General features: G+C 41.7%; 1 protein-coding gene across 11 annotated transcripts in view; it reads right to left on the bottom strand.

The window, feature by feature from the left end:
* LOC145337795 (ryanodine receptor 1-like) overlaps positions 1-27802 on the bottom strand; it is a 448949-nt gene that overhangs the window by 327998 nt on the left and 93149 nt on the right. For all 11 annotated transcript variants that reach the window (XM_080182647.1, XM_080182646.1, XM_080182643.1 and 8 more), the window contains 12 exons: positions 24794-24890; positions 20973-21047; positions 19146-19302; positions 17240-17401; positions 15599-15720; positions 13391-13577; positions 11429-11564; positions 7384-7479; positions 5527-5645; positions 4690-4823; positions 3031-3272; positions 891-1083 (listed from right to left, as the gene is read on the bottom strand). In XM_080182647.1, the coding sequence (XP_080038773.1) occupies positions 891-1083; positions 3031-3272; positions 4690-4823; positions 5527-5645; positions 7384-7479; positions 11429-11564; positions 13391-13577; positions 15599-15720; positions 17240-17401; positions 19146-19302; positions 20973-21047; positions 24794-24890 (1720 nt within the window). The remainder of the gene's footprint in view (positions 1-890; positions 1084-3030; positions 3273-4689; positions 4824-5526; positions 5646-7383; positions 7480-11428; positions 11565-13390; positions 13578-15598; positions 15721-17239; positions 17402-19145; positions 19303-20972; positions 21048-24793; positions 24891-27802) is intronic.

A 27802-nucleotide genomic window follows, 5' to 3' on the forward strand; every position in this document is an offset into this window, starting at 1 on the left:
AACTTCCCACCTAAGGGGTGACACCCCTGACACTTCAAACTTTTTTGCCCTAGTCTCTTCTAACTCAGTGGTGAGAACATTATCATTTGAGGGATAGTGTACATTTTCTTAAATGTCATGGGCTACAGTTTAAGTTTATTAGGGGTCACAAATAGGTTTACATTAACACTGCATGAAAATCCCTTAGTTGTCACACTCTGGTGCCTGTTCAGGTACTCTGAGGGAGAATTTAGCACAGCCAATACACCAAACCAGCACATCTTTCAGATAGTGGGAGGAAATCAGAGCACTTGGAAGAAACCCACGCAGACATGGTCAGAATGTGCAGACTCCACACTGTAAGAAGTCTCAACACCAGGTTATAATCCAACAGGTTTATTTCGTAGACTCCACACAGATCGTGGCCCAGGCCGGGAATCGAATCTGGGTACCAGTTACAAATAGTAGCTTTATAATATTAGGAAAGCATATACTTACTCTGATAGGCAATGAAATTTTAAATATTTATAGGCCAATTAAGAACTGACAGGCAGCAAAAAGGCTCTCATCTAGGCTGATCTGGATTCAAATGCAAAATGACAGCCCTCGAATACAACACACCTAACCCAGAGAAGTATTTTTTTAAATTAGAATCTGCGGTTCTATAACATTATTACAATTTAAATTATGAATTTCAAAGCAATGTTTTCTCATAAATATCTTTCAGCAGGAAGCTTAAGATTTTATAATTAAATATTTTAAATGTTTCTAAAATTTACAGCACCAAAAACAACTTATGATGTGGCAGTAAGAAAGATTTTACTTTAACTAGTCTTCCTACAGCTTTTGAATCAGGAAAATAGGGTAACTTATTCTAAAGCATAGTATCAGAAATATATCAAAGCACTCACCTGATTCCTGCAGAGAAGCTAACCACGGGGAAGAAGAGACCATCGATGTTAAAGTTCTCAAACATGCCTTGCACAGGGTGGCCATTAGCCCGGAAGGAGATACTGGGGACACTCAAATCCAAACAGCAGCTAACAACATCGTCAGCAGCAAGCATGTGTGCATCGTGTGAAGCAACTGCCTTGGCAATATGTCCTGTGTACACACACAAAAAAAGTCATATTGGCTGTTTTCAAAGTAACCCAATAGAATATCTGCACATAGTTTGGCACACCTCTCTGATGTGTATTAAGAAACAACTGTCAAAGGGACAATTATGATCATTTTCTTCGTTGTACCATGCCCACAGACGAAAACCGACAGAATAAGGGAGCGGGGATATTTAAAAGTTGTTTTAAAGCAAGCTTACGTTAACACTGCAATTAAGTTACTGTGAAAATCCCCTAGTTGCCACATTTGAACACCTGTTCAGGTATACTGGGGGAGAATGTAGCACAGCCAATGCACCTAATGGGCACATCTTTCAGGCAGTGGGAGGAAACTAGAGCACTCGGAGAAACCCACACAGACATGGGAAGCACGTGCAGACTCCACACAGTGATCCAAGCCGGGAATCATCCCTGGCATTGTGAGGCAGCAGTGCTAACCAGGTAGAGTACAGGCGGGCAGGGGAGACAGGGGCCAGGCGGAGTGGGGCAGCTGAGGCAGGGGGGTTGTCAAAGCAGGCAGGGGGTGAGGCAGAAGGAGAGCTCAAGTCTAAGGGGAATATTTTAATTAATTTATTTTTTAATTTTGAATTAATTCATGGGGCATGGGCATCACTGGCTGGCCAGCATTTTATTGCCCATCGCTAGTTGCCCGAAGGCAGTTGAGAGACAACCACATTGCTGTGACTCTGGAATCACAGGTTGGCCAGACCAGTTAAGGACAGCAGATTTCCTTCCCTAAAAATTGTTATTGCTGAACTGGAACTAATAGAGCTAGGGTACCAGTTAAGTACTTCATCGTCATGTTTAAGTATTTCAATTGGTAAAGGTTCAGCTAATTCCTTAACCATAGTTAAACTGTATTGTTAAAGAGTTTGTTTTGATAAAAAAATTCTTAGTGCGTCAATAGAATCACACTGGAAACACCTTATTCTTGCATTAATGTCAAAATAGAAAAATTGTTGAGGGTCTAGTCAGGCTTTGTAACATACTCCGAGGATTCTGCTCCGGTACCCTAAAACTACATGTGCGCTGATCAGGAAAGAAGTTTTCTTCACGCGCAAATTTTTCCATTCTCAACATTAACATATCATCATACATTCTAGATGGTAGAATAATGGAGTCAACTTTGTGGCTGAATAGTCTACAATTTTAACTTTTAATATGCTGGAAGATCTTCAATCAAGCAAACCTGATTTTTTGGTTCAAGTTGTTTTTCCCACTATGCTGAGATTTCTTGCGGCAAGTGGCCTGGAATTTGTCAAAGGACAAGAGGTGTTACATTAAACAGCTTGTGTTTGGCAGGGAAGAGTTCTTTTCAGACTTTTGGGAGTTGATGTTCCTTATCTAGGCATTGGAACGTAATCAACATGCGCTTAAGAGACCTCGGTATGATGGGTCTAGAGTGACCATTGCTGCTATTCTGTCTACTTTTGATTGGCCTAATGAAACAAATGCAATTGGAGTTCCTGATCAATTCAGTGCCAGAGAATCTTCTGGAAGCGAGTGTGAGAATCGTGGATAAAGAGACATGCGAGCCTTTGTTTGCTAGCGATAACTTGAAGAGGTGTACCCTAAAGGATGCTTCAGAGAAGATAGATAGATTCTACATCAAGGATATTTCTTGGCCAAGTTTTTCCTAAACTTGGTACTACCTATTTTCAGTTAAATAGTTAAAGTAATGTTCAGTTAAAGTTAATATGGAGTTGAAGAGTTAAAGTTCAGCTAAAGTTAAAGTTCAATAGAGTTGGAGAGTTGCAATGGTTTATATTTGAGTTGGCACTAAATATGTTAAATAAAGAAATAATTGAATTACTGTCCTTGTTTATCTCATTAATTTAAACACCTTTCAAGCATTCCAGTTTAAAGCCAAATAACCACCTCAGGAACAGCAGTCCTTATAAATATGAAACCCAAGAGCAGAAGAGTCACTAACCAGACCACAGATGAAGTCCATCAAAACTATAGGAATACAGATCGTCTCCCACTCCATTGCTTCCCCAGCCCTCTCCACCTCCTGGGTAAGGGCTGTACCCCTCTGTTAAAGCCCAGCCCACTCGCAGGTGAGTGGCTTGTGGTGTTACGAATGGGTCCACATAATCCACTATCATTTCAAAGTACCATTTCTTGTACTGTGTAGAACCTTCACATGTGCCTAAAAAGATATTCGGCCTCATGCTGGAATTTAAAAAAAAATCAAGGGTTAGTTAGCTATTGATTATAGGTATTTAATAATTGCAATTAGATTCTGAATGTCAGAGGAGTTGAACAAAAAGAAAAATCATCGGAATATTTTCTTTTATAGGGAAGATGTTCCCTTGGTCTACCAGAGTAAACCAGCTTCTAGTTTATAACAATTGGAGATGAATCTACCAGAAACACGTCTGACTTTTTTTTCATGTAGCGGAGCATCGTTTGGGAGAAAAAGAAAAAAAGACTAAAGGACCTTCTACGTTTTTTTATTGATTCGTGGGACATGGGCGTTGCTGACTGGCTAGCATTTATTGCCCATCCCTAGTTGCCCTCGAGAAGGTGATGGTGAACTGCCTTCTTGAACCGCTGGAGTATATACAAATTAGTGTCTTGAATCATAGAATCCTTACAGTGCAGGAGGCCAATCAGCCCATTGAGTCTACACTGACAACAATCCCACCCAGGTCCTATCCCCGTAATCCCATATATTTATCCTGCTAATCCCTCTAACCTACGCATCCTGGGACACTAAAGGGCAATTTAATACAGCCAATCAACCTAACCTGCATAGCTTTTGACTGCTCAGGCATTTCAGAGGGCAGTTGAGAATCAACCACATTGGAGTTACGTGTAAGCCAGATTGGATCAGGACAGTAGGTTTCCTTCCCTAAAGGACATTAGTGAACCAGATGGGTTTTTCTGACAAACAATAGTTTCATGGTCATCAGCTGAGTTTCTGGATTAATATTCTTGCGATAATACCATTAGGCCATTGCCACCCCTCTTCTCCCAACTGAATCATTTTCAGCAAAGATTCGGATATGTCCAAACACTCGTGCTATTTAGAATGGAGAAAACAGCGTTTCTCTCCAGAAGGAATTCACCAGCGCTCAACACAATTGTTGCCCAAAACCAGACTACTGTGAGTCAGCGTAATCACCAAAATTTCCAATGAGATCACCATCAAATGCCTTACATGGTTAAAAAGCTCAGTGAGATATGAGCTCACATTGGTGCCACATAACTTGAAAAATGTTTTCAGAGGCTGCCTCTGGGAGAGCAATATGATTTTGCTCAAAGACAAAATGCCTAATATTTTTCCTGCTAGGATTCAGAGGGACCATTTAAATGGAAATTTGTTTTTCTACAATTGCATGCCATAAATCTTTGACTCCATTTGAGGCCCAAAGCTCACTCCAAACACTTGTCCCATTGAGCTTACTAGGTGGGATGTCTCATATGGAATCCCTGGCAAGCATCTGGAGGCTGCTGCCACAACATAAACGTGAGTAGGCAAAGGAAGCACTGTGCTTCCAAGTCAGCGAAGATGATATGGTTTTATTAAGAAAACCTTGAAGCGGTGTACACCTTCAACAATTTTGTGAACTTCTGACAATTATACCTGGTGACATAGTTAATCATGTTTGTTTGGAGCAGCAGATCACGACCTGGGAATAGGTTCTCCGTAATAAGATTTTGGTTGGACCGTACAGCCACGCCGTTGCAGACACAGAGAGAGCGCAATACATCCAGCACCTGCAAAAAGATTGCAAACAAATTCAACTCAAAAGTCCCACTTGTGACTACATAAGAACATAAGAAATAGGAGCAGGAGTAGGCCATCTAGCCCCTCGAGCCTGCCCCGCCATTCAATAAGATAATGGCTGATCTGAAGTGGCTCAGTTCCACTTTCCTGCTTTCTCCCCATAACCCTTAATCCCCTTGCCTACCAAAAACATATCTACCCGCTTCTTAAATATATTTAGCGAGGTAGCCTCCACCACTTCAACAGGCAGAGAATTCCAGAGATTCACCACCCTTTGAGTAAAGAAGTTCCTCCTCAACTCCGTTCTAAACTGCATCCCCCCCCTCCCCTATCTTGAGGCTGTGCCCTCTAGTCCTGACTAGACTAGAAAGCATTATTTCTTTTCTTGAGTGGTAAATTGCAGATTTCGGGGATAAGGAAGCGCTAAAGGCAATCTCACAACCAGGTGAGTAGGTGACCAATGACCCTCAAAAAGGAATGAACTTATTCAGCAAAATGACTTATATACAGATGAGCATTTGAACTTGACTGGCTTTGATCTGGAGGAGCAGAACAATAAGAACTTTTCTATATATGTCCGAAGCAGTGATTTTTGTCACTATTCCCATTTTTGAGAACCCCAAGCTTTGATAAATCCAAGTATTCCTCATTTTATCACCTTCCTGCATTAGCAACCTTCATTGGTGTACATACCTTGTGATTTCGCCCATGTTTGTCCAACAGGGAGATGATTGACTTGATGTGGTTTTCAGTTATAATATTCAGAACCTCAGGACTTTCAATCAAAACACAGTACAACACTTCGAGGATACCTATAGCACCACATGACATCAAATATCCATCAACAATTTTCAATAACATAGCAGCTTGCACAACAATCTAAGGAAGAAATGCACATTGAACCGAAGACAATATTCAGAGGGCTAACGATGCTTCAAAGAGAACATGAGAACAGAAGAAATAGGAGCAGGAGTAAACCCTATGGTGTGTCAAGCCCGCTCCGCTATTCAATATGATGTTTAATTTTCAGCTTGACTTTCCCACCTGCTCCCCCAATCCCCTCAATTTCCTGAGACCCCAACAGTCTGTCTATAGCACCTTAAATATATTCAGTGATGGAGCTTCAACGAAGAAGAAAGAGCAAAAAAACAGAACAGTACAAGAACAGGTCATTCGGCCCTCCAAGTCTGTGTCAATCATGATGCCTGCCTAACTAAAACTATTAGTATACAGAGTCCGTATTCTTCCATTACTTCCTATTTATATATTCATCTAGATGCCCCTTAAACGTCACTATCATACCTACTCCCACCACTTTCCCAGGCAGTGCATTCCAGACATTCACCACCCTCTGTGTAAAACAAAAAAAACTTGCCTCGCACATCTCCTCGAAACTTTTCCCCATGCACCTTAAACCTACGTCCCCTAGTACTTGAACTTTCTCCCCGAGGAAAGAGCATCTAAACTATCCATTCTGTCCATGCCACTCAACCTTGTAAACATCTATCAGATCACCCCATAACCTCCGTCGTTCCGATGAGAACAAACCAAATTTCTCCAACCTCTCGTCAAAGCTAGTGCCCTCCAGATCAGGCAACATCCTGGTAAGCCTCTTGTGAACCCTTTCCAAATCATTCACATCCTTCTGGTAGTGTGAATTGTACACAATATTCTAGATGAGGCTTAATTAAGGTTCTGTACAGCTGCAACATGGCCTGCAATTTTTATATTCAATATCCCAACCGATGAAGGCAAGCATACCATATGCTTTCTTGATTACCTTATCCACCTACATTGCCACTTTCAGTGATCAGTGGACATGCACAAACCCAACATTTGCTAATTTACTCAAACATCTGTTGAAAATCCCAATAGTAAACATCAACTGCACTGCCCTCAGCTCTTAACAAATCCAAGTTGGCTCTCCTTTATTCGTTCCTGCTCAATCAAGTGTCCAATTTTGTCTGGATTCATGTCTCTAATGGCTTTCTCACAAACTACAAAGGGTTGTGAACGAAGCCCAGTCCACAACTTAAACCAGCGTCCAATCCACTGACTCCATCTACACTGCCCGCTGCCTTGGGAAAAGCAGCCAACATTGTCAAGGACCCCACGCAACCTGGACATTCTCTTTTCCACCTTCTTCTGTCGGGAAAAAGATTCAGAAGTCTGAGATCACGTACCGGCTGACCAAAGAACAGCTTCTTCCCTGTGGCCATTAGACTTTTGAACGGATCCACCTCATATTAAGTTCTTCTTTCTCTGCATCATATCTGTAGCTGCATCACCATATTCTACACTCTCTCCTTTCCTTCTTTCCTATGTACTCTACGAACGGTGTGCTTTATCGGTATAGTGCAGGAAACAATACTTTTCACTGTATTCCAGTACATGTGACAATAATAAAATCAAACAGAAATCAAAAATGTCCATTTCACGGCCCTCAATTGCTAAGTTTATCCTTCTCATTTGAACAAGGGTGTAGCATAACAAATGCTTGAAAAAAGATGAACACCTGGTTCTTGTAACTATTGTGTGTCTGCAAGGTACCTGAGGAAGCCTCCAATCGATCCAACTTGCTGATCAACCAGTCTAGATTATCGGAAAATAGAGCACAGTTTCTGCGATTGCCACGGATGAGGGAAGCTATACAAAGAGAAAGATATCACAATAAGACTGATAAAGTAACAGGAACATACAGTTACATTATGCTTATAACATAGTACCAATCTTAAGATGCTTTACTGAAGAGCACTTGAAGACACTGAAGCACATGGAACCGGGGCGGGGAAAAGGAAGTGAAGTCAAAATAACTGGAACTTTGGTCAAAAGGATGATTTTTAAAGCTGAGGTTTGAAAGGTGCTGTCAAAGGAGCCTCAAGTTGCTGCAGTGCATTTTGTAGACAATACACACAGCCGCCACTGTGCGACAGTTGGTGAAGATAGTGGGTGTTGGAGCTGCTGGATGGAGTGCCAATCAAAGCTGGTTTCTGGACCTGGATGGTGTTGAGCTTTTGGAGCATTGTTGGAGCTGCACTCATCCAGGCAAGTGGAGAATCATGTAAGGCGAGTAAGAAATCAAGCCATAGAAATGAGAAAAATGTGGATGAAGATTTCACTTGTGAACTGAAAAAGTATTATCACAAGAGATATATGGAAAGGGAGGGAGTGGCAGGGGTGGGGTGGGGGATGGGGGTATTCTGAGTTAATGAGCAGAGCCACACGTATTTGATCTCTTAGCTTTAGCAGCAACTGGGAAGGAAAGAGTTAAGATGACTTTTACCAAAAAGATAATGGTCAGTTTGCTGATATGTGAATGCTAAACATGATTAAAAGTGAACAAGAGATGATTTTAATGTTAGGTTTATATTTATATATTAAATAAAGTGTAATATATTAATGTATATTAAGTTTAATTGAAATGTTGACCTCAATAAAAATGCAAACACTGCAGAGAATATGAAAGTTCAGGAGTTCATAGCCAAAAGCCATTTAGTCAGCAGAAACATACTGAAGCTTCAAACTCAGGACAAATGCTGAAACATTTAACCTCTAAGCGAAAGGCCCTATTATCTGGCATAAGAATATATCTGTCCAAAGAGTCCTGGCCTGATTCAGTTGGTTTATTTATTAGTCATAAGCTTACATTAACACTGCAATGAAGTTACTGTGAAAATTCCCTAGTCGCCACACTCCGGTGTCTGTGTTGGTACACTGTGGGAGAATTCAGCATGGCCAATCTACCTAACCTCCACATCTTTGGACTGTGGGAGGAAACTGAAGTACCTGAAGGACTCTCACGCAGACACGGGGAGAACGCGCAAACTCCACACAAGCCGGGAATCAAACGCAGGTCCCTGGTGCTGTGAGGCAGCAATGCCAACCACTGTGCCACCGTGTTGCCCAAAGCACCACTAGGAAAGGTATTTGGATGATAGGGCCTTAAAGAGACTTAGCAACAAGGAAGTAAACCATGCAGGGACTGGATATACCGTTTTGGGTTAGAAAATGCAAGTTCATTAGGTTAAGCAATGTTTCGCAATTGGCTGAGGTAATGAGCCATGTTTTGGGCTGACATGCTAATGTGCAATGAAATAAAGTCTAAGTAATCAGAAGGAGTACCTTAGATATTGGAAAAGTTTAATAGATTTTGGCTCAATGCTTCAGATCTTCTGAGGTCTCTTTAGCATTGACTCAAAGCTACTTGACCATCCGAAAGCCTCCTACTGCTAAGGTTAATGTTTTGTTTGTCTTGTATGTATTTTATGTTTAAATAAATTCTTAGTTACATCTTGAACTGCAACTTCTTGCCTTTGCGAATTTAATTCTTAGTTTTCTTAAGTTTTTAAGAGAATCAGGCCATCAACAGACAATCCCCCACTACAAGGTATAAACAAGCAATCTTGATGACTCATAAGGCATGCAATGTGAAATGCAATTTAAGGTTAAAAAAAGAATGCAAGGACTTGCAAATCTACAGTAAGTGCTTGTTTTAGGCAGGAAATAAGTGACAGGTAAGGAGTTTACGACAGGGAAGGAAACATGTCAATGAAGGGCTTGTGAAGGGGAGGGTGTAGAACTACTGTGGTGTTTCATGTCAAATCCAACAACAAAGAACCGAGGAGTAAGAATATAAGCTAGAAGCTGAATTATAAATTAGTAATCACAAAGTTGTTATCTTAACGGTGTTCAAACTGAAACAGTGACAAATGGATCAGGAAAGTGAATGTATGGTTGAAAGACTGGTGAGAGAAAAAGTGGTTCTGTTTCATGGGACACTGGTGCCAGTAATGGAACAGGAAGAAGTTGTATGGCTGTGTTGCATTGCACATGCACCAGTCTAAGACAACGGTCTTAGCTGAAAAGGCAAATAGAGCTAGACAAAAGACTTTAAACGAACAAAGAGGCATGATGGTTAGTAATAATGGTAAAACAGACAACCACAAAAAGAAAGAAGTGGTTGTGGCCTTTGAAGGCCAATCAGTTCAGGCCTAGGAGTTACAGAAGGAATTCCTCAGGGCAGGATCCTGGGAGCAAAAATCTTCAGTAATTTCACTGATAATTTTTCTCCATCAAAAGGTTAGGTGGTGATTATACACTGATCGTGGAATCCCTACAGTAAGAATAAGACTGTCTGGCCCATCGAGTCTGCAGTGACAACAATCCCACCCTGACCCAATCCCCATAACCCCATGTATTTGCCCTGCTCATCTGCCTGTTGCTAAGGGGTAATTTAGCATGGCCAATCCACCTAACCAGCACATTTTTGGACTGTGGGAGGAAACCGGAGCACCCAGAGGGAACCCACGTAGACACAGGGAGAATGGGTGAGCGTGTAGAGTTTGCACAAAGTTGGAATTGAAAATCGCCCCAGCGTTAATGTGTCAGGGTGGTGACTCTTCAATCTCATTGCTGAAGCTATGCAGTAATAAAACTATGCACTGGCAGTGTCACCAAGCTGTATGACCTGTATGACAAGGTTAGTGTGACACCATCTCCTTGCCTCATGATCTCTCCAACGGGAAAAGCATAAGGGCGCAGTGTCATGGCAACACCATTCAAGCTCCTCTAAGTCACACACCACCAGTACACATTGACATACACAGGTGGCAGAATTCACCAGGGAGGGACACCATTTTAGTTGCAACATTTCAAAGCAGAGGCCCACCATCACCTTCTCAACCAGGGACCTAAAACTGGCCAATACGTATCACCCAAAAAGCAAATTTACAAATGTAAAAAAGGAATTTGGGCAAGGGGTGCACCATGATGTCTACATAAAGGGATGAACAGGCACTGACTTCAGCATGGGAATTGCAACCTAGCCCCTGTTGATTCTGCAAAGTACCTCCTACTAACATTTGGGAGTTTGTGCCAAAATTGGGAGAGCCCAACAGCCTGACATAGTCATACTCACAGATCCAGAACCCTACCTTACTGACAATGTCTGAGAGGTCACAATCACCATCCCTGGCTATGTAGTGTCCACTGAAAGGACACAGATAGCAGAGGTGACGGCATCAGAGTGACATACAGTTGGAAAGGAGTTGGTGTGGACCTTCTCAGCATCAACCCTGGACCCTTTGAAGTCTCATGCCATCATGTCCAACATGGGCAAGGAAACATCATGTTGATTAGACCCTACCAAACTGCACCACAATCCCTTCTAATTCCAGGTTTATTAACTGAATTTTAATTCCACCAGCTACCATGATGAGATTGAAACCCGTGTCCCCTGAGCATTTAGGGATTTAGCCCTGAGTCTCTGGATTTTGAGCCTGGTGACCTACTCAGCCGATGAATCAGTATTCCTCTATATTGAGCACATGGAGAAAGCACATAGATTAGTGTGGGCACAGCATATACTCTGGATGGGGGACTTCAAAGTCCATTTCCAAGAGGGGCACGGTAGCACCACTATTGACCAAACTGCCCCGAGTCCCAAATGAAAAGGGAGCTAACAACTGTCATCATTTATTATAAAAGGTTAACAATTAGGTCAGGAATGTACTTCTAACAGTTAACAGTGGTATGACAACATATTATGGCAATGTTTCCTATCTATTCATCTATATACTGTGTTGAGGTTCCATACCAAGCAGCTCATAAAAGAGATTAACAATTTCCTTCCAGGATTCAGCCGCTTCTTCGCCTGCAAACTCAGAGAAATGAGCTGCACTGTTGTACACATTCAGTCGGTCAATGGAATCCAAAACCAGCTGGATCATGCCCTAAAACAAACAGTACACAATTATTAGAAATTATTACATTAAAGCAAAGCTTTTTTTTTAGGTTTGGAGTCTGTGTTTCCTCATAATATTCAAAAGAATCTGGGATCAATTATCTTGTCCTGGATGCGCTGTGTACATCATACAAGGTGCTACAGACAGCTACAAAAAAATTGGAGATCTTCAGCACCAGATCTGTTGGAAGGACATACAAATTAGGAGCAGTAGGCCCCTTAAGCCTACACAGTAAGGTCAGAGCTGATCTGATGATGTCCCTCGACTCCCATCTACCTCCAAAAAAAAATTAAACTTGGGGCAAGACTTTCTGGCCACGTTCACCCTAAAATTGGAAAATCCCACCCGAGGTCAATGGACCTTTCCATAGATATCCCCTCACCTGCTAAGATTCCCATGGCAGACAGAATGGGAAAATTCACCCCTTTGTGTCTTATCCCTGGTTCCCCCCTCCTTCAAATCAAAATTGAAAGCCACCTTTACGGTTCCTACTCTTGTCCATCTGTATCTGAATCAAAGAACAAAGAAAATTACAGCACAGATACAGACCCTTCAGCCCTCCAAGCCTGCGCCGACCATGCTGCCCAACTGAACTAAAACCCCCTATCCTTCCGGGGACCATACCCTTCTATTCCCATTCTATTCATGCATTTGTCAAGATGCCCCTTAAAAGTCACAATGAATAATTATCCAACTGAAGAGACTCGAGCGTCATTAATTAAAATTCAGACAGGGCTCGCATTAATTCTTATCCATTTAGGCATGATTTAGGCCATGGAAGGAGAAGAGACACTCATTTCATGATTGGGTGGTGTATTACTTGAAGCTGTAGTAGCAGTCTGATACTTAGAACCCGGCACAACTTCAACAATAAGGCTAGTGAGCAACTCAGTCCTGTACATAAAGTGGGGCTGTAATTAGCATTCTTGAAATCAATGGAAAATAAATCGCAAGAAGTGTGAAGCGAGCTGCCAATTAGTTATTGTATATGTGATACCAGTACGTCTAAACAAAATTCAATAATAAACTCAGGTCAATGCACCAATCAGGAATGTCAGCAGGCACTGTTGCAAATGGCCAACATCTGTGGACAGAATAGGCAAGTGAGCAATTTGTTTATTTATTTGTGTCACAAGTAGGCTTACATTACGGGGCAGCATGGTGGCAGTGGTTAGCACCGCTGCCTCACAGCGCCACGGACTCGGGTTCAATTCCGCCTCAGGTCACTTTGTGTGGAGTTAGCATGTTCTCCTTGTATCTGTGTGGGTTTCCTTTGGTTGCTCCAGTTTCCTCCCACAGTCCCAAGACGTGTGGGTTGGCCATTCTAAAACTGACCCTAATGTCAGGGGATTAGGTGAGTAAATATGTGGGGTTACAGGAATAGGGCCTGGGTGAGATTCTGGTTGGTGGAGACCAGATGGGCTTAATGGCTTCCTGCTGCACTGTAGGGATTGTATGATTGACGCTGTAATGAAGCCACTGTGAAAATCCTCTAGTCGCCACATGCTTGATGCCCGTTTGGGTGCGCAGGAGGGAGATTTTAGCATGGGCAATGCATCTAACCAGCTTTCTTTCAAAGAAAGCCAGAGCACCCAGAGGAAACCCACGCAAGCACAGGGAGAATATGCAGACACTGCACAGACAATGACCCAAGCCAGGAATCGAACCAGGGTCCCCGGCACTGTGAGGCAGCAGCACTAACCACTGTGCCACTGGGCTGCCCGAGGGTCTGGATCCTATGTTAATTTTAAATGAAAACAACTTGAGCCTTGCGTGCTGCTGCTGAAGACCAACTCCACATTGCGTCAACTTGCCTCTTCCTGGAACAAATTCTGTCTGTTTTTCAGTGAGCGCAATTTTGTCTGCTTCGCTTCATGTGCAAGCTCTTCATCTGGATGCTCGAAGTAGCTGATCAGATCTTGAAGGCTCAACACCATTGTATCAATTGGCAGGGTCACGGGAGCTGTAGATTTATTCTTCCCACTTAGTATGTCTAGGCCTCTTTGTTAAAGATATTAAAAATACAGTGAACATGGGAGAATAACAAAGCACAGTTCTATACACCCAGAATAAAAGCATATCACTGCAGATGCTGGGATCTGAAACTAAAAGAGGAAATGCTGGAAAATCTCAGCAGGTCTGGCAGCATCTGTAAGGAGAGAAAAGAGCAGATGTTTTGAGTCCAAATGACCAAGACTCATCTGGAGTCGAAACATCAGCTCTTTTCTCTCCTTTCAGATGCTGCCAGACCTGCTGAGATTTTCCAGCATTTTCTCTTTTGGCTGCATACGCCCAGCAGTTAATATAGTGCCTCGTGAGTTTATGTCATCAAAGTCACATTTTAAAATGATTTCCAACAAATTTAATGCAGACAATATTAATTTCAGAATCTGACTGACTTCCCTATAAAGAACATGATTTAACTTTGATCAGACGAGGAGATTTTGTTCTCATTTTAAACCCTGGAACTGTGTCACCAGTACATCGAGACAAGAATTGAGTATCAGTTAAATGTTCTAATTAGTACCAGGCACTATTATAAATGACAAATACATTGCAAATGTTCAGCAGGTCAGTGTCTGTGGAGGGAACAGCCAAGTTAACAATTTGGGTCTGGATCCTATTTTAATTTAAAATAATAAAATGCTGGAAATACTCAGTAGGTTTGGCAGAAGCTTTAGAGAGAGAAAAACAGAGTTAGTGGATGAATTCACCCAAGAAATATCTAAGGCGTCATAACAGGGAGAAGACAGGGGTGATGTTGGGGGGGGTAGTATATGGATTACCAGCATCGGGGCATTGTGGCCCACCTGAGGGTTCCCCTGCCTAACCACGGACATGCCCTTCATCATTCCCTCTCTCCACCTCCCCCCACCACCATCATGACCAACTTCATGAATCATCCCACATGACCCCCCCCCCACTGCCACCACATCAGACTGGCCCCTTTGCAAATCTCCACTAAGGTCCCTCCCCCTCAGCATTGTCCCTGGCACGTGGACAGTGCCCAAGTGGCAATGCCAGGCATGCCGCTGACCATCCAGAGGCTTCACTGCCATCCCCCCCAGCCTGCCCGAAATATGAGACCTCTGCTCAATGAGACCATTAGTGATTCTCACCACCTTTGTGCCACATCCCATGGAGAATACCGTGTGTTGGGATTCGAACGGAGTATGCTACTTTAAATATGCCCTTACTAAGCGCAATCCAGTTCGCTCCATCGGAAAGGGGTCAGGTGAATCTCAAAATGTTTGGCACCAGGTGCAAAACTGATTTTTATTCCGGTATGCTATTCTCCGGGATTGACACAATCTGCTCCAGGCACGGCGAGGTCGGAGAATCGTCCTAACGTTTCAGATCAACGATCTCACATCAGAACTTGTCCATTCTCTTCATAAATTCAGACTGCCTCCTGAAAGTTTCCAGAATACGCTGCATTTATTCAGATTTCTAGTATCTGCATTATTTGATATGCTGGAGCTGTAAATGCCTCTTAACAGAGTAATATGCTACATCTTTTACTTTCTGTAGGGACAAAGACAGAAGAAAGTAGGTAATGGTAAAATAAGACCTTAAAAATAGGAGCAGGAGTAGGCCAAATCCAAGTTAGTCTGCCATTCAATAAGATCATGGCTGATCTGATTGTGGCATTAATTCTACTTCCTAAAACTACTGCCATTCCCCATAACCTTTGATTCCCAATCTGCCCAATTCCTCCTTGAATATATTCAATAACCCAACCTCCAGAGAAGAAAATTCCAAAGGCTAATGACCATTATGGAAGAGAATAGTTCCTTCATCTCCATCTTAAATGAGAGACCTCTTATTTTCAAATTTGAGGCCTCTCATTGTAGACTTCCCCACAAGTGGAAAAAAAAATCTTCCCAGGATCCACCTTGTCAAGTCCTCTCAGAATCTTACATGTCTCAATAATGTTTCATTTTCATTCTTCTAAAATCTGATGATTTTAGGTCCAATCTGCTCAAACTTTCTTCATAAAACATTAAAGGAAAAACACGTACTTAATGAAATGGTTGAAGAGACCATTTGTGCTGAAGATCATTCGAGAAGCCTGAGATTCCTCTTGTTGTGAGCGTGACAATGAAAGTGCATCATCCATGTGTCCTTCTTGATGCAATATAGCCTAGGACAAAATTTGTTTAAACAGTTATCAACTGGGGAGTGAAGCATCTAATATGATACATACAGGGTTAGAAACTCACTCTGGGTGAGGCGCTAAGCAGATGGTATCAAGTCAACAGCCATCTGTAACGCGCCCTTCTGATTTTCAGTTCCATTAGAACCATAGAATCCCTACGGTGTAGAAAGAGGCCATTCGGCTCAGTGAAACGGCACCCACTCTCCAAAATAGCATCCCAGCCAGGCCCTCCTAGCTCTGTAATGTCACACATTTAAGCATGGCTAAATCCACCTAACCTGCGCATCTGCACAATGACTTCAATAAAATTAAATGTCAAGTCAGACCTATAACAAGTCTGCCATGACAAATTTCCATCCGTTTCGAAAACAAAATTAGATTCTGCCTCTTCTGGAATTATAAACATCATAGAACATGAAATGGCTGATCTATTTTTAATAGGACTTAATCCTATTTGCATTAAGTCTTCTTAAACCATATCAATATTGATCTAATTCGATGTTGCTCAAATTACATACATACAAATTACATATGTAGTAAAATTCATAGAGAATTGCTCCTAGGCAGGCAATATGCTAGCCATAGTGAGAAGAGAAGCAGGATTAGGCTTTGTATCAACACGTATCCTACAAAGTAACTGAAGGGCCTGTCCATTTTCCAAACAGAAATAAGCTTGAGTTTAAAAAAACTTTTATTTAGGTAACACTGGTAGCAATAAAATTGCCCAAGGAAGAAGAGCATAATAAAACAAATCATGGCATTCAAGACACACAAGGATATTTTAGGTCAGAAGACCAAACACTTGGTCAAGGAGGTGGATTTTAAGGTGCGTCTTAAAACAGGAAAACAAGGTGGAGAAGTGCCATCAGGGTATTCAAGAGCTTGGAGCCTAGGCTACTCAAGTTGTGACCATCAATAATGAAGTCATTAAAACTGGAGGTGCACAAGAGGCCAGAATTAGAGGCACTTATCTTGGAGGGCTATGCGGCTGGAAGAGTTGACAAAGATAGGAACGGGTAAGGCCTTGGAGGAATTTAAAATCAAGGATGAGAACTTCAAAATCAAGACAGTATTGGACTGGTAAGCATTGTATTCGGTGAGTATAGGGGTGATGGAGGAAATAGGGCTTGTGAGATAAGACATGGAGTGTTGGATAACCTCAAGTTTACAGCGGGCAGAATACCAGCCAGAAGTGCATGGGAGTAATAAAGTCTAGAGGAAAGAAAGGCATGTGAGGTTTCAGCAGCAAATGAACTGAGATAGGGGCAAAGGCAAGTGATGTTGCAGAGATGGAAATGGATGGCCTCAGTGACGGTATGAACGAAAGATTGAAAGCTTATTCCAGGGTCAAAGCTGGCACTGAGGTTGCAAGATCTCAGACTGTTGCTGGGAAAAGGATGGATGGAGTCAGGAGCTATGGAATGGAATTTGAAGCCTTTATGGACTATTGACTTACGATCTTATTTCAGTTCTAAAATGTCAACTGTCAAGAGCATATACTTACTTTCCTCTTCAGAGGTCCCAAACGGACTGTCTTAGTGGCTGCTGCATAAGTCAACCAAAGTCCACTGTTCACATGTTGGACAAAGCACATCGACTCACCATACTTAATCTCAGGGATTCCCATGCCTTCTATGTCTCTTTTATGAGTTACGTCGATTTTATCCTAAGAGAGCAAAGAGTTTGGATTCAGTCCCATTTCAATGTAATTTACGTTGTGGGATACAAATATACAAATATATATTGCCAACGTGAAAGAGGTTAACTGTCCCTGGTAATGGTTTTTGTCTCTATACAGCCTTTTGGGGAACAGAAAGGAAAGGTTTTTTTTGCAACTTCCACAATCAGTGTAGCCAATTCCATGGTATTGTCAAAATACACGGGTCGGACGCGCCAATCTCATCTGCCTGCGAGAACGGAGAATCTGGCACTCAGCCAAAACTCCAAGCTGCAGACGAGGTCTGAGGGAGAAGTAGCATTGTGTATCAACGTAAAACTGAAGATGGTGGCCAGCTCCAGTAAATCTAGCTTTGAGAAGGTAAAGTTAAATCAGAAGGCTATCGTTCAGTTGGTGTGACAACAACCTACTGCAAATTATTCAACCTGGATATGGCATCTATCAGGGGATGCACTGAATCATTAATACATTAATACAAGTCTCATGCATTCTTAGCAGCTCTGACAGAGGAAGTAATAAAGAGAAAGACTGAAAGATGAAAGAAGGATCTCCTCTTGTTTTAGTATCAGTAAACTGCATTCTCTCAGGTCAATAGACCCAAGTTAGTACAGCTTGTCTGCCTATCACAAAATGGGGGGAAAAGGATTTTCCATATTCATTAGCACTGTCTAGTCTATTCGCTTACAATCCATCAAGAATTATAGAATCCCCACGATGCAGAAGTGGCCATTCAGCCCATCGGGCCCGCACCGACTTTCTCAAAGCATGCCGCCCAGGTCTTATCCCTGTAACCCTATTTATTCACCCCGCTAATCTCCCTTACCTACACATCTTGGGACACTAAGAGATAATTTAACATGGACAATACACCTAACCTGCACATCTTTGAACTGTGGGAGGAAACCGGAGCACCTGGAGGAAACCCACACAGACACAGGGAGAATGTACAGACTCCACAGAGTGTCATCCATGGTCAGAATTGAACCCAGATCCCTGGCACTGACAGGCAGCAGTGCCAACCTCTGTACCACCAAAATGAGTATGGGGGAAAGGCTGAGTGGAACTTACTAATGGAATAGCACAGGCAGCAGGGAATAAAAGTTGGTGTGGACCTATGAGGGTCTGGAGATTGTGTTGTGTTAAAAAGGAATGGGCTAGAATAAGTGAAGAAAAACAAGTTTTAAAGTCCAACTTGAGTATCTGGTTATTTTTCATTCTCCAATAAAGATTAATCTCATGTCTGAATAGCTCTGATTAAAAGTCACACATATCCCTGGTTCAGTTGATCATAATGAAGACCAGCAGCACCTCTGGCTGAGTATTCCTATCCCTCCCAACAATGTTTTCCTTTTTTGCTACTCAATTGTGCAAGCAGGAAGTGCCAATCCTCATTGACAAAGGGCTGGCAGGCTGCAGGTGGAGAACGAGTGCCATGCATCCTTCAAGCTACCATACCCAAAATCAACTAAATTAGAGAAAAAAAACAGGCAAGACCTTCTGATCCTGCCAGCCACACGAAACATAGTTGGCAGGTCAGAACATTTGATGGACCATTTAAAGGTCTGTTAATCTTGGACGGGAATTTCCAGTCTTGGGGTCCGCGTGGCTGGAAAATCTCACCCCAGACAACTTCCCTAGTTTGTGCACCGTTTAGAAGGTTGGGTATAAATTAGCATGTGGAATATAGCTCTCTCTCTTCGCCCTGCACGCCCCCACCTCAATTTTCTCTCACCTTTGAGATTCGGAAACAAAATGAGGTGATTTTAATATTTGATTTATCTTGATCAAAAAGTAAAAGCCCTTTCTCCTCGTCCAGGCCCAAGTATTTGCCTGTGGTGACATGACGAATGCGGAAAGGCTGACCCCACTTCATGTGGCCACCGCTCCAGCTGTTGAGAAAAGTATCAATGCTTCAGAAAACAGATCAACATCAACACCTCAATAAACATGAAATTTACAAATCATGTACTCATAATCAACATCATTACAATGTATGGACTGTTCAATTCATATGAACAGAGGAATTAGGAACAGAAGTAGGCAAATTCAGCCCTTCGAGCCTGCTCCGCCATTCAATCAGATCATGACTGATCTCTCCCTGGTCTCAAATCCACCTCCCCACCTGTTTCCCCTTATCCCTTTGTTTTGTAATAGTAATATATCTATCTCTTTCTTTAAACCATTCAACGATTCAGACTCCGCCGCGCAATGGGGCGGTTCCACAATTTCACCAACCTCTGCGAGAAGTAGTTCCTCCTAATCTCAGTTTTAAATCCACCGCCTCAACCTATACTTGTAACCTCTTGTTCTAGACTGCCCCATATGAGGAAGCATTTGGTCTACATTTACTTCATCACTCTCAAAATTTTATATACCTCGATCAGATCCACTCATCCTTCTAAACTCCAGCGAGTATAAACCCAAACTGTTTAATCTCTCCTCATACATCAACCCTTTCATCCCCAGGATCAATTTGGTGAACCTCCTCTGAATTCCCAAGGACTATATAGAAAGGTTTAAAATTAAAATCAGTGTGCAGTAACATTTCCATTTGCGTACAGATTTAATAACACTGACTAAACAGACTTACGATTCAAGGATAGGTACATTTATTGCTAATGATGACATGAATTGTATATCTTCAGATATTCAAGCGTAGTCGTAGTAACTGCATATAGTTTGTCAGAATATCTTGTACCTGAATTATTTTTTACAAAATGGGACACGAATCATAATTGCCGGCAGCCTAATTTACATTTGGGCATTTAGAAAAGCTGGTGGAATATGCAACAAAATATTTAGCTAGGCTGTAGTTATAGAAATTTCCTTCAACTGCTAGCAATAATTGGGTCATTATAATTGGTCTTATTGGTCAAATGGCATAAACAGTTAACATTTTGCCAGCATTGGTTCAACATGTAGTGTTGTCCAAAATTAACCTGAATGCTGCCAAAGTTTATGAGCAGTTGATTTAAAAATGTTTTAGCTAACATATTCTCTAAAACTTGTAAAATTAAACTTGAAATGCTTCAAGAGAAAGTTCATTATAAGTATTTATTCCATTGATTACTGGGGCACAGTGGTTAGCACTACTGCCTCACAGCACCAGGGATCTGGGTTCGATTCCCGGCTTGGGTCACCGTCTGGGCAGAGTCTGCACACTCTCCCCAAGTCTGGGTAGGTTTCCTCCGGGTGCTCTGGTTTCCTGCCAGTCCGAAAGATACGCTGGTTAGATGCATGGGCCGTGTTAAATTCTCCTTCAGTGTAACTTAAAAGGCACTGCAGTGTGGCGACTAAGGGATTTTCACAATAACTTCATTGCAGTGTTAATGTAAACCTAGCTGTGACTAAATAAATAAATTTTAACTTTCTCTGCAATTTGTAAAATTAAATGCTGCAAGAGAAATGTCATTATAAACATTTATTCCATTGATTGTTCACTTCACAATTCTACATCCTTCCTAATTCTGATTATACAAACCACCTAGCTTAGATTTTTCACCTATAATGTTGTTGCATGGACATTGCTACTGGTGTAAACCAGGTCTAATCCCATTACCTGATGCGCAATGGTTCCAGCCTCCACAAGGACCTTGCATGGCTGCACACTGCACCTCCTTCATAGTGAACCAACCTACAGAGCGATGAAAAGCATATTAATTCAAAATATAATTTACTCAGAATTAAGACAGTTATATGACTGACAAGGGATTTTAAAAGATAACTTTTTTTGATGGCTTATGGAGTAGGTTTTGTTGACCTGATTGACGATCAATTGTCAGATAATGAGAATTTTTTTTTTCTAATTCATTTGTGGGACATGGGGATCGCTGGCTGTCCAGCATTTATTGCCCATCCCTCGTTGCCTGAGAGCAGTTGAGAATCAATCACATTGCTCTGGTGCTGGAGTCATATGTAAGCAAGACCAGTAAAAATGGCAGATTTCCTTCCCTAAAAGGACATTGGTGAACCAGATGGGTTTTTCCAACAATTGACAATGGTTTCATGGTCATCAGTAGATTCTGAATTTCTGATTTTTTTTTCAATTGAATTCAAATTCCACCACCTACTGAGGTGGGATTTGAACCCAGGTCCCCAGAACATTAGCTGAGTTTCTGGATTAATAGTCTCTTGCTTCAATTTTGTTCAATGCACTTTATTTTCTGGTATCTTTCCTTTGTATGAATACTTTTGGAGGGCTTGGAAATCACAATTATTTTTACAAAATGGTGGAAGCAAAATAAGGAACAAAAATACTACAAGCCTATGTGTGTAGAGAAATGTTTAGTAATCTTGCAGGCAGCAACAGATAGTAGATAATTATTGTGCGAGTATAATTTGCACAGAAGGCTCAAGACATATTCTTCTTCCGGTACTGTTCAAATTTGTGTCCACAATGTCGCATGGACAGAATACCATTAATATTAAATATATATATAAAAACCATTAAAGGTTACATCCTTGTTCCCGGTTGGGATTTTTCCAGTGAAAATGAATGAAATTTTGGCTGGAATGCCAAATTCTACATTCTCACTCGCAACAGGTCCTGTCACTGATGAGACTGGAGAATCCTGCCCATTGTGTACAATACGGACATAATTTAGCAAGAGAAAAGGAAAAATTTGGGAGAGTATCAATATCGTCCTACGTAATTCTTAGTGTTTAGTGCTAATTCAATCTCTAGGTGCTCCGGTTTCCTCCCACAGTCTGAAAGACATGCAAGTTAGATGCATTGGCTATGCTAAAAAGCTGGAGTGTGGCAATTAGGGGATTTTCACAGTAACTTCATTGATTTAACTTGATTTATTATTGTCACATGTATTAACATGGTGAAAAAGATTGTCTGTATAGCATGCAAGAAACAAAGCATACTGTTCATAGAGAAGGAAACGAGAGAGTGCAAAAATGTAGTGTTACAGCCACAGCTAGGGTGTAGTGAAAGATCAACTTAATGCAAAGTAGGTCCATTCAAAAGTCTGACAGCAGCAGGGAAGAAGCAGTTCTTGAGTCAGCTGGTAAGTGGCCTCAGACTTTTGTATCTTCTTCCCGACAGAAGAAGGTGGAAGAGAATTGTCCTGAGTGCGTGGGGTCCTTAATTATGTTGGTTGCTTTGCTGAGGCAGCGGGAAATGTAGACACAGTCAACGGATGGGAGGTTGATTTGCTTGATGGATTGGGCCACATTCATGAACTTTTGAAGTTCCTTACAGTTTGGGCAGAGCAGGAGCCATACCAAGCTGTGATACAACCAGAAATGTTGGTGAGAGTTGTAGTTGACATGCCAAATTTCCTTAGTCTTCTGAGAAAGCAGAGGTGTTGGTGGGCTTTCTTAACTATAGGGTCGCTATGGAAGGACCAGGACAGGTTGTTGGTGATCTGGACACCTAAAAACTTGAAGCTCGCGACTCTTTCTACTTCAACCCCACTGATGTAGACAGGGGCATGTTCTCCTTTACACTTCCTGAAGTCGATGACAATCTCCTTCATTTTGTTGACATTGAGGGAGAGGTTATTGTTGCTGCACCATTGCAGTGTTAATGTAAACCTAATTGTGACACCAGTAAATAAACTTTAAAAGCTTCTAAAGGTTGCTTTCCTACTTTCTCTGTAAGTGGCTCCTGTCACTGGCAGACCGAGGAAAGGGAAGGCAAAACAAATACATTACTCTCATCTGAATGCCTCGTGCTTAGGAAAGAAACAAGAGATTTGGTCTTTTCAGACATGTTGGTGGAAGTCAACTAACACACTCTGAAAGGCTGAATTTTTGATCTAACGTTTATTTCCTCAACCTTTCATACAACAATGCCTGTTAACACCCGCCATAAGAATTGAACTGATTAACCTGGTCTTGGGCAGCTCCCAGTGACAACTGGTGGGTGAATTCTGCCTGCCATCGAGCAAAGAGTCACTTATCAGCAGTGAAATCAAATCCCTGCTGAGAGTGCTCAAATTATTTCCGTAGTAAACACGGCAAGGCTATTAGTTTCAACTCTAAAATGTAATATCTGTAACAGCTGAACTTAATTAAATGAGGGGAATGCCGCAAGAGCAAGCTATTAACAATACCTGATTTGGCATTATTTTAAATTCTTTCCCATCCAAAAAATTTGCTCTGCATTTGGGAAACTGGAGGCACTCAAGGTGGAATGTTAGTTTCTCTTGTTCTCTGTGTTCTGTTGCCATAAGATGTTACTCTGACATCAAGACTTCATTACAAATGGAGTTGCCAAAACAAAGTGCTAACTCTCCTCCCTGGTGCAGTTTGATCAGTTAAAGCTGGAAGTAAACAGATCGGACCTGGGTTTGGGTTGAAATTCTGTTTTTTAAAACTTCAACACCCTTCCCTTACCCAACACAAATCAACCTGTTTTGTTTCAGGTAAAATTTCCCCTCTGGTTCCAGAAAGTTGTTGAATAATAAGTAGATATGGAAGTCCAACCCAATATTTCTCCTCCTAATAGCATTATTACCTTACCACTACTTATCAATTCTTGTTATCCCCATTCAAAGTCCCCCTAGTTATATGATCCAACATCACATCGAGTGCTTCATTTTCCAAAATTTTATTATTCTAGGCCTCTGGACAACTTTCAAAGATATTTTATCACTCTTTGACACAGGGGTTAGCGCTGCTGCCTCAACGCCAGGGACCCGGTTCGATTCCCGGCTTGGGTCGCTGTGTGGAGACTGCATGTTCTCCCCGTGTCTATGTGGGTTTCCTCCAGGTGCTCCGGTTTACTCCCACAGTCCAAAAAACGTGTAGGTTAGATGCACCAGCCATGCTAAATTCTCCCTCAGTGTATCCAAACAGGCACCGGAGTATGGAGACTAGGGGATTTTCACAGTAACTTTATTTTAGTGTTAATGTAAGCCTACTTGTGACCTATGAGGAGAGACTGTGGGATTTAGGGTTGTTTTCGTTGGAAAGAAGGCGGCTAAGAGGGGATCTTATTGAAACATATAGGATGATTAGAGGTTTAGATAGGGTGGATAGTGATAGCCTTTTTCCTCGGATGGAGAAAGCTAGCACGAGGGGGCATGGCTTTAAATTAAGGGGGGGTAGCTACAGGACGGATGTCAGGGGTAGGTTCTTTACCCAGCGGGTGGTGAGGGATTGGAATGCCCTGCCTGCTGCAGTTGTAAATGCGTCTAGTTTGGGGGCGTTTAAGAGATCTCTGGATAGGTTTATGGACGAAAAGGGATTGGTATAGGCTAGTGGGTCATTGTTTTTGTAACTGGTCGGCGCAACATCGTGGGCCGAAGGGCCTGTTCTGCGCTGTAATGTTCTATGTTCTATTAATAAATAGACTATAAAAGAGAAAACTTACAGCTTGAAGTAGCATCTGTAATAAATGAGGGAAACATTAATGGATAAACTGACCTTCGCTGATCTTCACCCTGATCAAATGCTGCGACTGTAAGACATTCATCCATGTGACCATGAAAGAGGCGCAGGACATGTCCACCGGTCAGGAATCCTATCGATATAAAATTGAAGGAATATCCAAATAAACTCAAGAAATATAGCAAACTGTCATTTCAACACATCTCACTACCAAATTGTTGCGGACAGATCGATATTTTGCACTCAACAAATTCGGTTAAAGGGAGTTGGATACTTAGCAGAAGAGAATGAAAGTTGCAGAGCTGTGGGGAAAGGGAGAGAGAGTGGGACTAGCCGAGTTGTTTTTGCAGAGACCAGTGTGGACAATGTGTGTGCTGTCACCATTCTAGATTCTGTAGGTTGTGAGGACATGTTAAAGGTTAGATTTTTTTTTGCAGGTCAAAATTTTAAACCTCATGTTTCAGTCTCTTCCGTCTCAGGCGTCCTACAAGACCATAAGACATAGGGGTCGAAATGGGCCATTCGATCCATCAAGTCTTCTTCATTCAATGAGATCATGACTGATACGATAATCCTCAACTCCACTTTCCCCTCTTGACCCTTCCATTCCCTTACTGATTAACAATCTGCCTATCTCAGCCTTAAACATATTAACGTCCCAGCCTCTATAGCCTTCTGCGGTAAAGAATTCTATAGATTCACTATCCTCTGAAGAGAGATTTGTCCTCATCTCTCTCACAAGGGGAAACAACCCAAGGGGCATTTGCCCTGTCAATACCCTCTGAGAATCCTACATGTCTCAATAAGATCACTGTTTGTTCTTCTAAACTCCAATGTGTATGGGCCCAACCAACTCAACCTTTTATCAGAGAATCCTACACATCCACTAACCTAGTGAACCTTTTCCAGACTGCCTCCAATGCCAGTATATCAGGATTCTCTGATAACAGGTTGAGTTGGTTGAGCCCATACACATTGGAGTTTAGACGAACAAACAGTGATCTTATTGAGACATGTAGGATTCTCAGAGGGTATTGACAAGGCAAATGCCCCTTGGGTTGTTTCCCCTTGTGAGACAGATGAGGACAAATCTCTCTTCAGAGGATAGTGAATCTATAGAATTGTTTACCGCAGAAGGCTATAGAGGCTGGGACATTAATATGTTCAAGGCTGAGAAAAGGGGGCCACAACAGATGTGGTCGAACTAAGGGCCTTACACAGTTTTATCAAAATTTCCTTATTTTTATTTCTAAGGGAATAGAACATAAAGGCCAACATTCCATGTGCCTTCCCTATTAGCTGAACTTGCATGCTAGCTTTTTTGTGATTGATGCACAAGGACTTCCAAATCCCTCTGTGCTGCAACTTTCTGCAGTCTTTCTCCACTTAAATAATATTCAGCTACTTAATCCTTCCTACCAAAGTACACAGCTTCACACTTTCCTACATTATATTCCATCTGCCAAGATTTTGCCCACTCACTTAATCTGTCTAATCCCCCTGTAGACTGTGATCCCCACCACTTGCCTTTCTACCTATTTTTGTGTCATTTGTAAACTTGTCAATAGCAGGTTCACTTCCCTTGTCCAAGCCATTTATATTGTGGCACTCCACTAGTTAGCTATTACCATCCTGAAAATACCTCTTAACCCAATCCTATGTCCTCCATTAGTTAGCCAACCCTCTATCCATGCTAATATACTACCCCCAACACCGTAGATTTTTATCTTATCAAGTAATCTTTTGTGCGGTACCTTATCAAACACTTTTTGGAAATCCAAGTATATTACATCTAATTCTTCACCTCCAATCATGTTTGTTACCGCCTCAAATAATTCCAATAAACTTGTCAGACATGATCTCCTCTTCATGAAGGCATGCTGATTTGGTTTGATTATATCATGTATTGTTAAATATTCTGCTATTACATCTTTTATAACGGACGCGAACATTTCCCCAATGATAGATGTTAAACTAACCGGCCTAGTTACTTGCTTTTTGCATTCCATGCTTGGCAAATAAGGATGTTATATTGGCAGTTTTTCAATCTTTTGAGACTTCCCCGGAATTTAAAGATTCGGGAGATTACTACCACTGCATCCACTATCCCTGTAGCTACTTCCTTTAATAGCCTAGGATGCAATCCATCAGACCCAAGGGACTTATCGGCCTTTAGATCCATTAGCTTCCCTAGTTTTTTTAATCCAGTGATAGTTAATTCTTCCCCTCTCCCCAACCTTTTGCCCTTGAATTAGTATTTTTGGAAGGTTATTAGTGCCTTCCCACAATGATGACTAAAGCAAAGTATTTGTTTAACTCCTCTGTTATTTTCATTCCCCATTATTATTTTTCCAGTCTCGTTCTCCAAAGGGCCTATGTTCACTCTGGCCTCTCTCTTCCTTTCCATCGATTTAAAGCAGCTCTTACTGTTCATTTTTACATTACTTTTGGGTTTACTCTCAGTTTACTTTCTCCCACTATTATTTTTAGTCGTCATTTGTTGATTTTTAAAATTTTCCCAATCCTCTGCTTTACCAGTAATGCCACTTATATATTATTCTCAATTTCCTCAGTTAACAATGGTTGATTTGTCCCCTTCCTAGAATCCTTCTTTCTCATTGGGATATAGGTTTGTTGTGAATCATGAACTATTTTCATAACCATATTTTATGACTTTGATTGCAGACAAAACTAGCATTTTGTTGACCTAATCTTTTCAAACTTTAAACATGCAAATAGAACAGTGTAGTTTCAACACGAGTATAATCAAGCACAATGGTTAGTACTGCTGTCTCATAGCGCCAGGAACCCGGGTTCAATTCCGGCCTTGGGTGACTACGTGGAGTTTGCATATTCTCCATGACTGCGCGGGTTTCCTCCAGGTGCTCCAGTTTCCCCCCACAGTCTAAAGATGTGGGAGGATTGGCCATGCTAAATTGTCCTTTTGTGTCCCAAGATGTGTAGGTTAAAGGGCTTAGCAGGGTAAATACGTGAGTTACGAATGCTCTGCCAGAGTCAGTGTAGACTTGATGGACATTGTAGAAA

Source organism: Carcharhinus amblyrhynchos, unplaced genomic scaffold (genome assembly GCF_965287045.1).
Source record: "Carcharhinus amblyrhynchos unplaced genomic scaffold, sCarAmb.v2.hapA scaffold_75, whole genome shotgun sequence".
Lineage (NCBI taxonomy): Eukaryota > Metazoa > Chordata > Chondrichthyes > Carcharhiniformes > Carcharhinidae > Carcharhinus > Carcharhinus amblyrhynchos.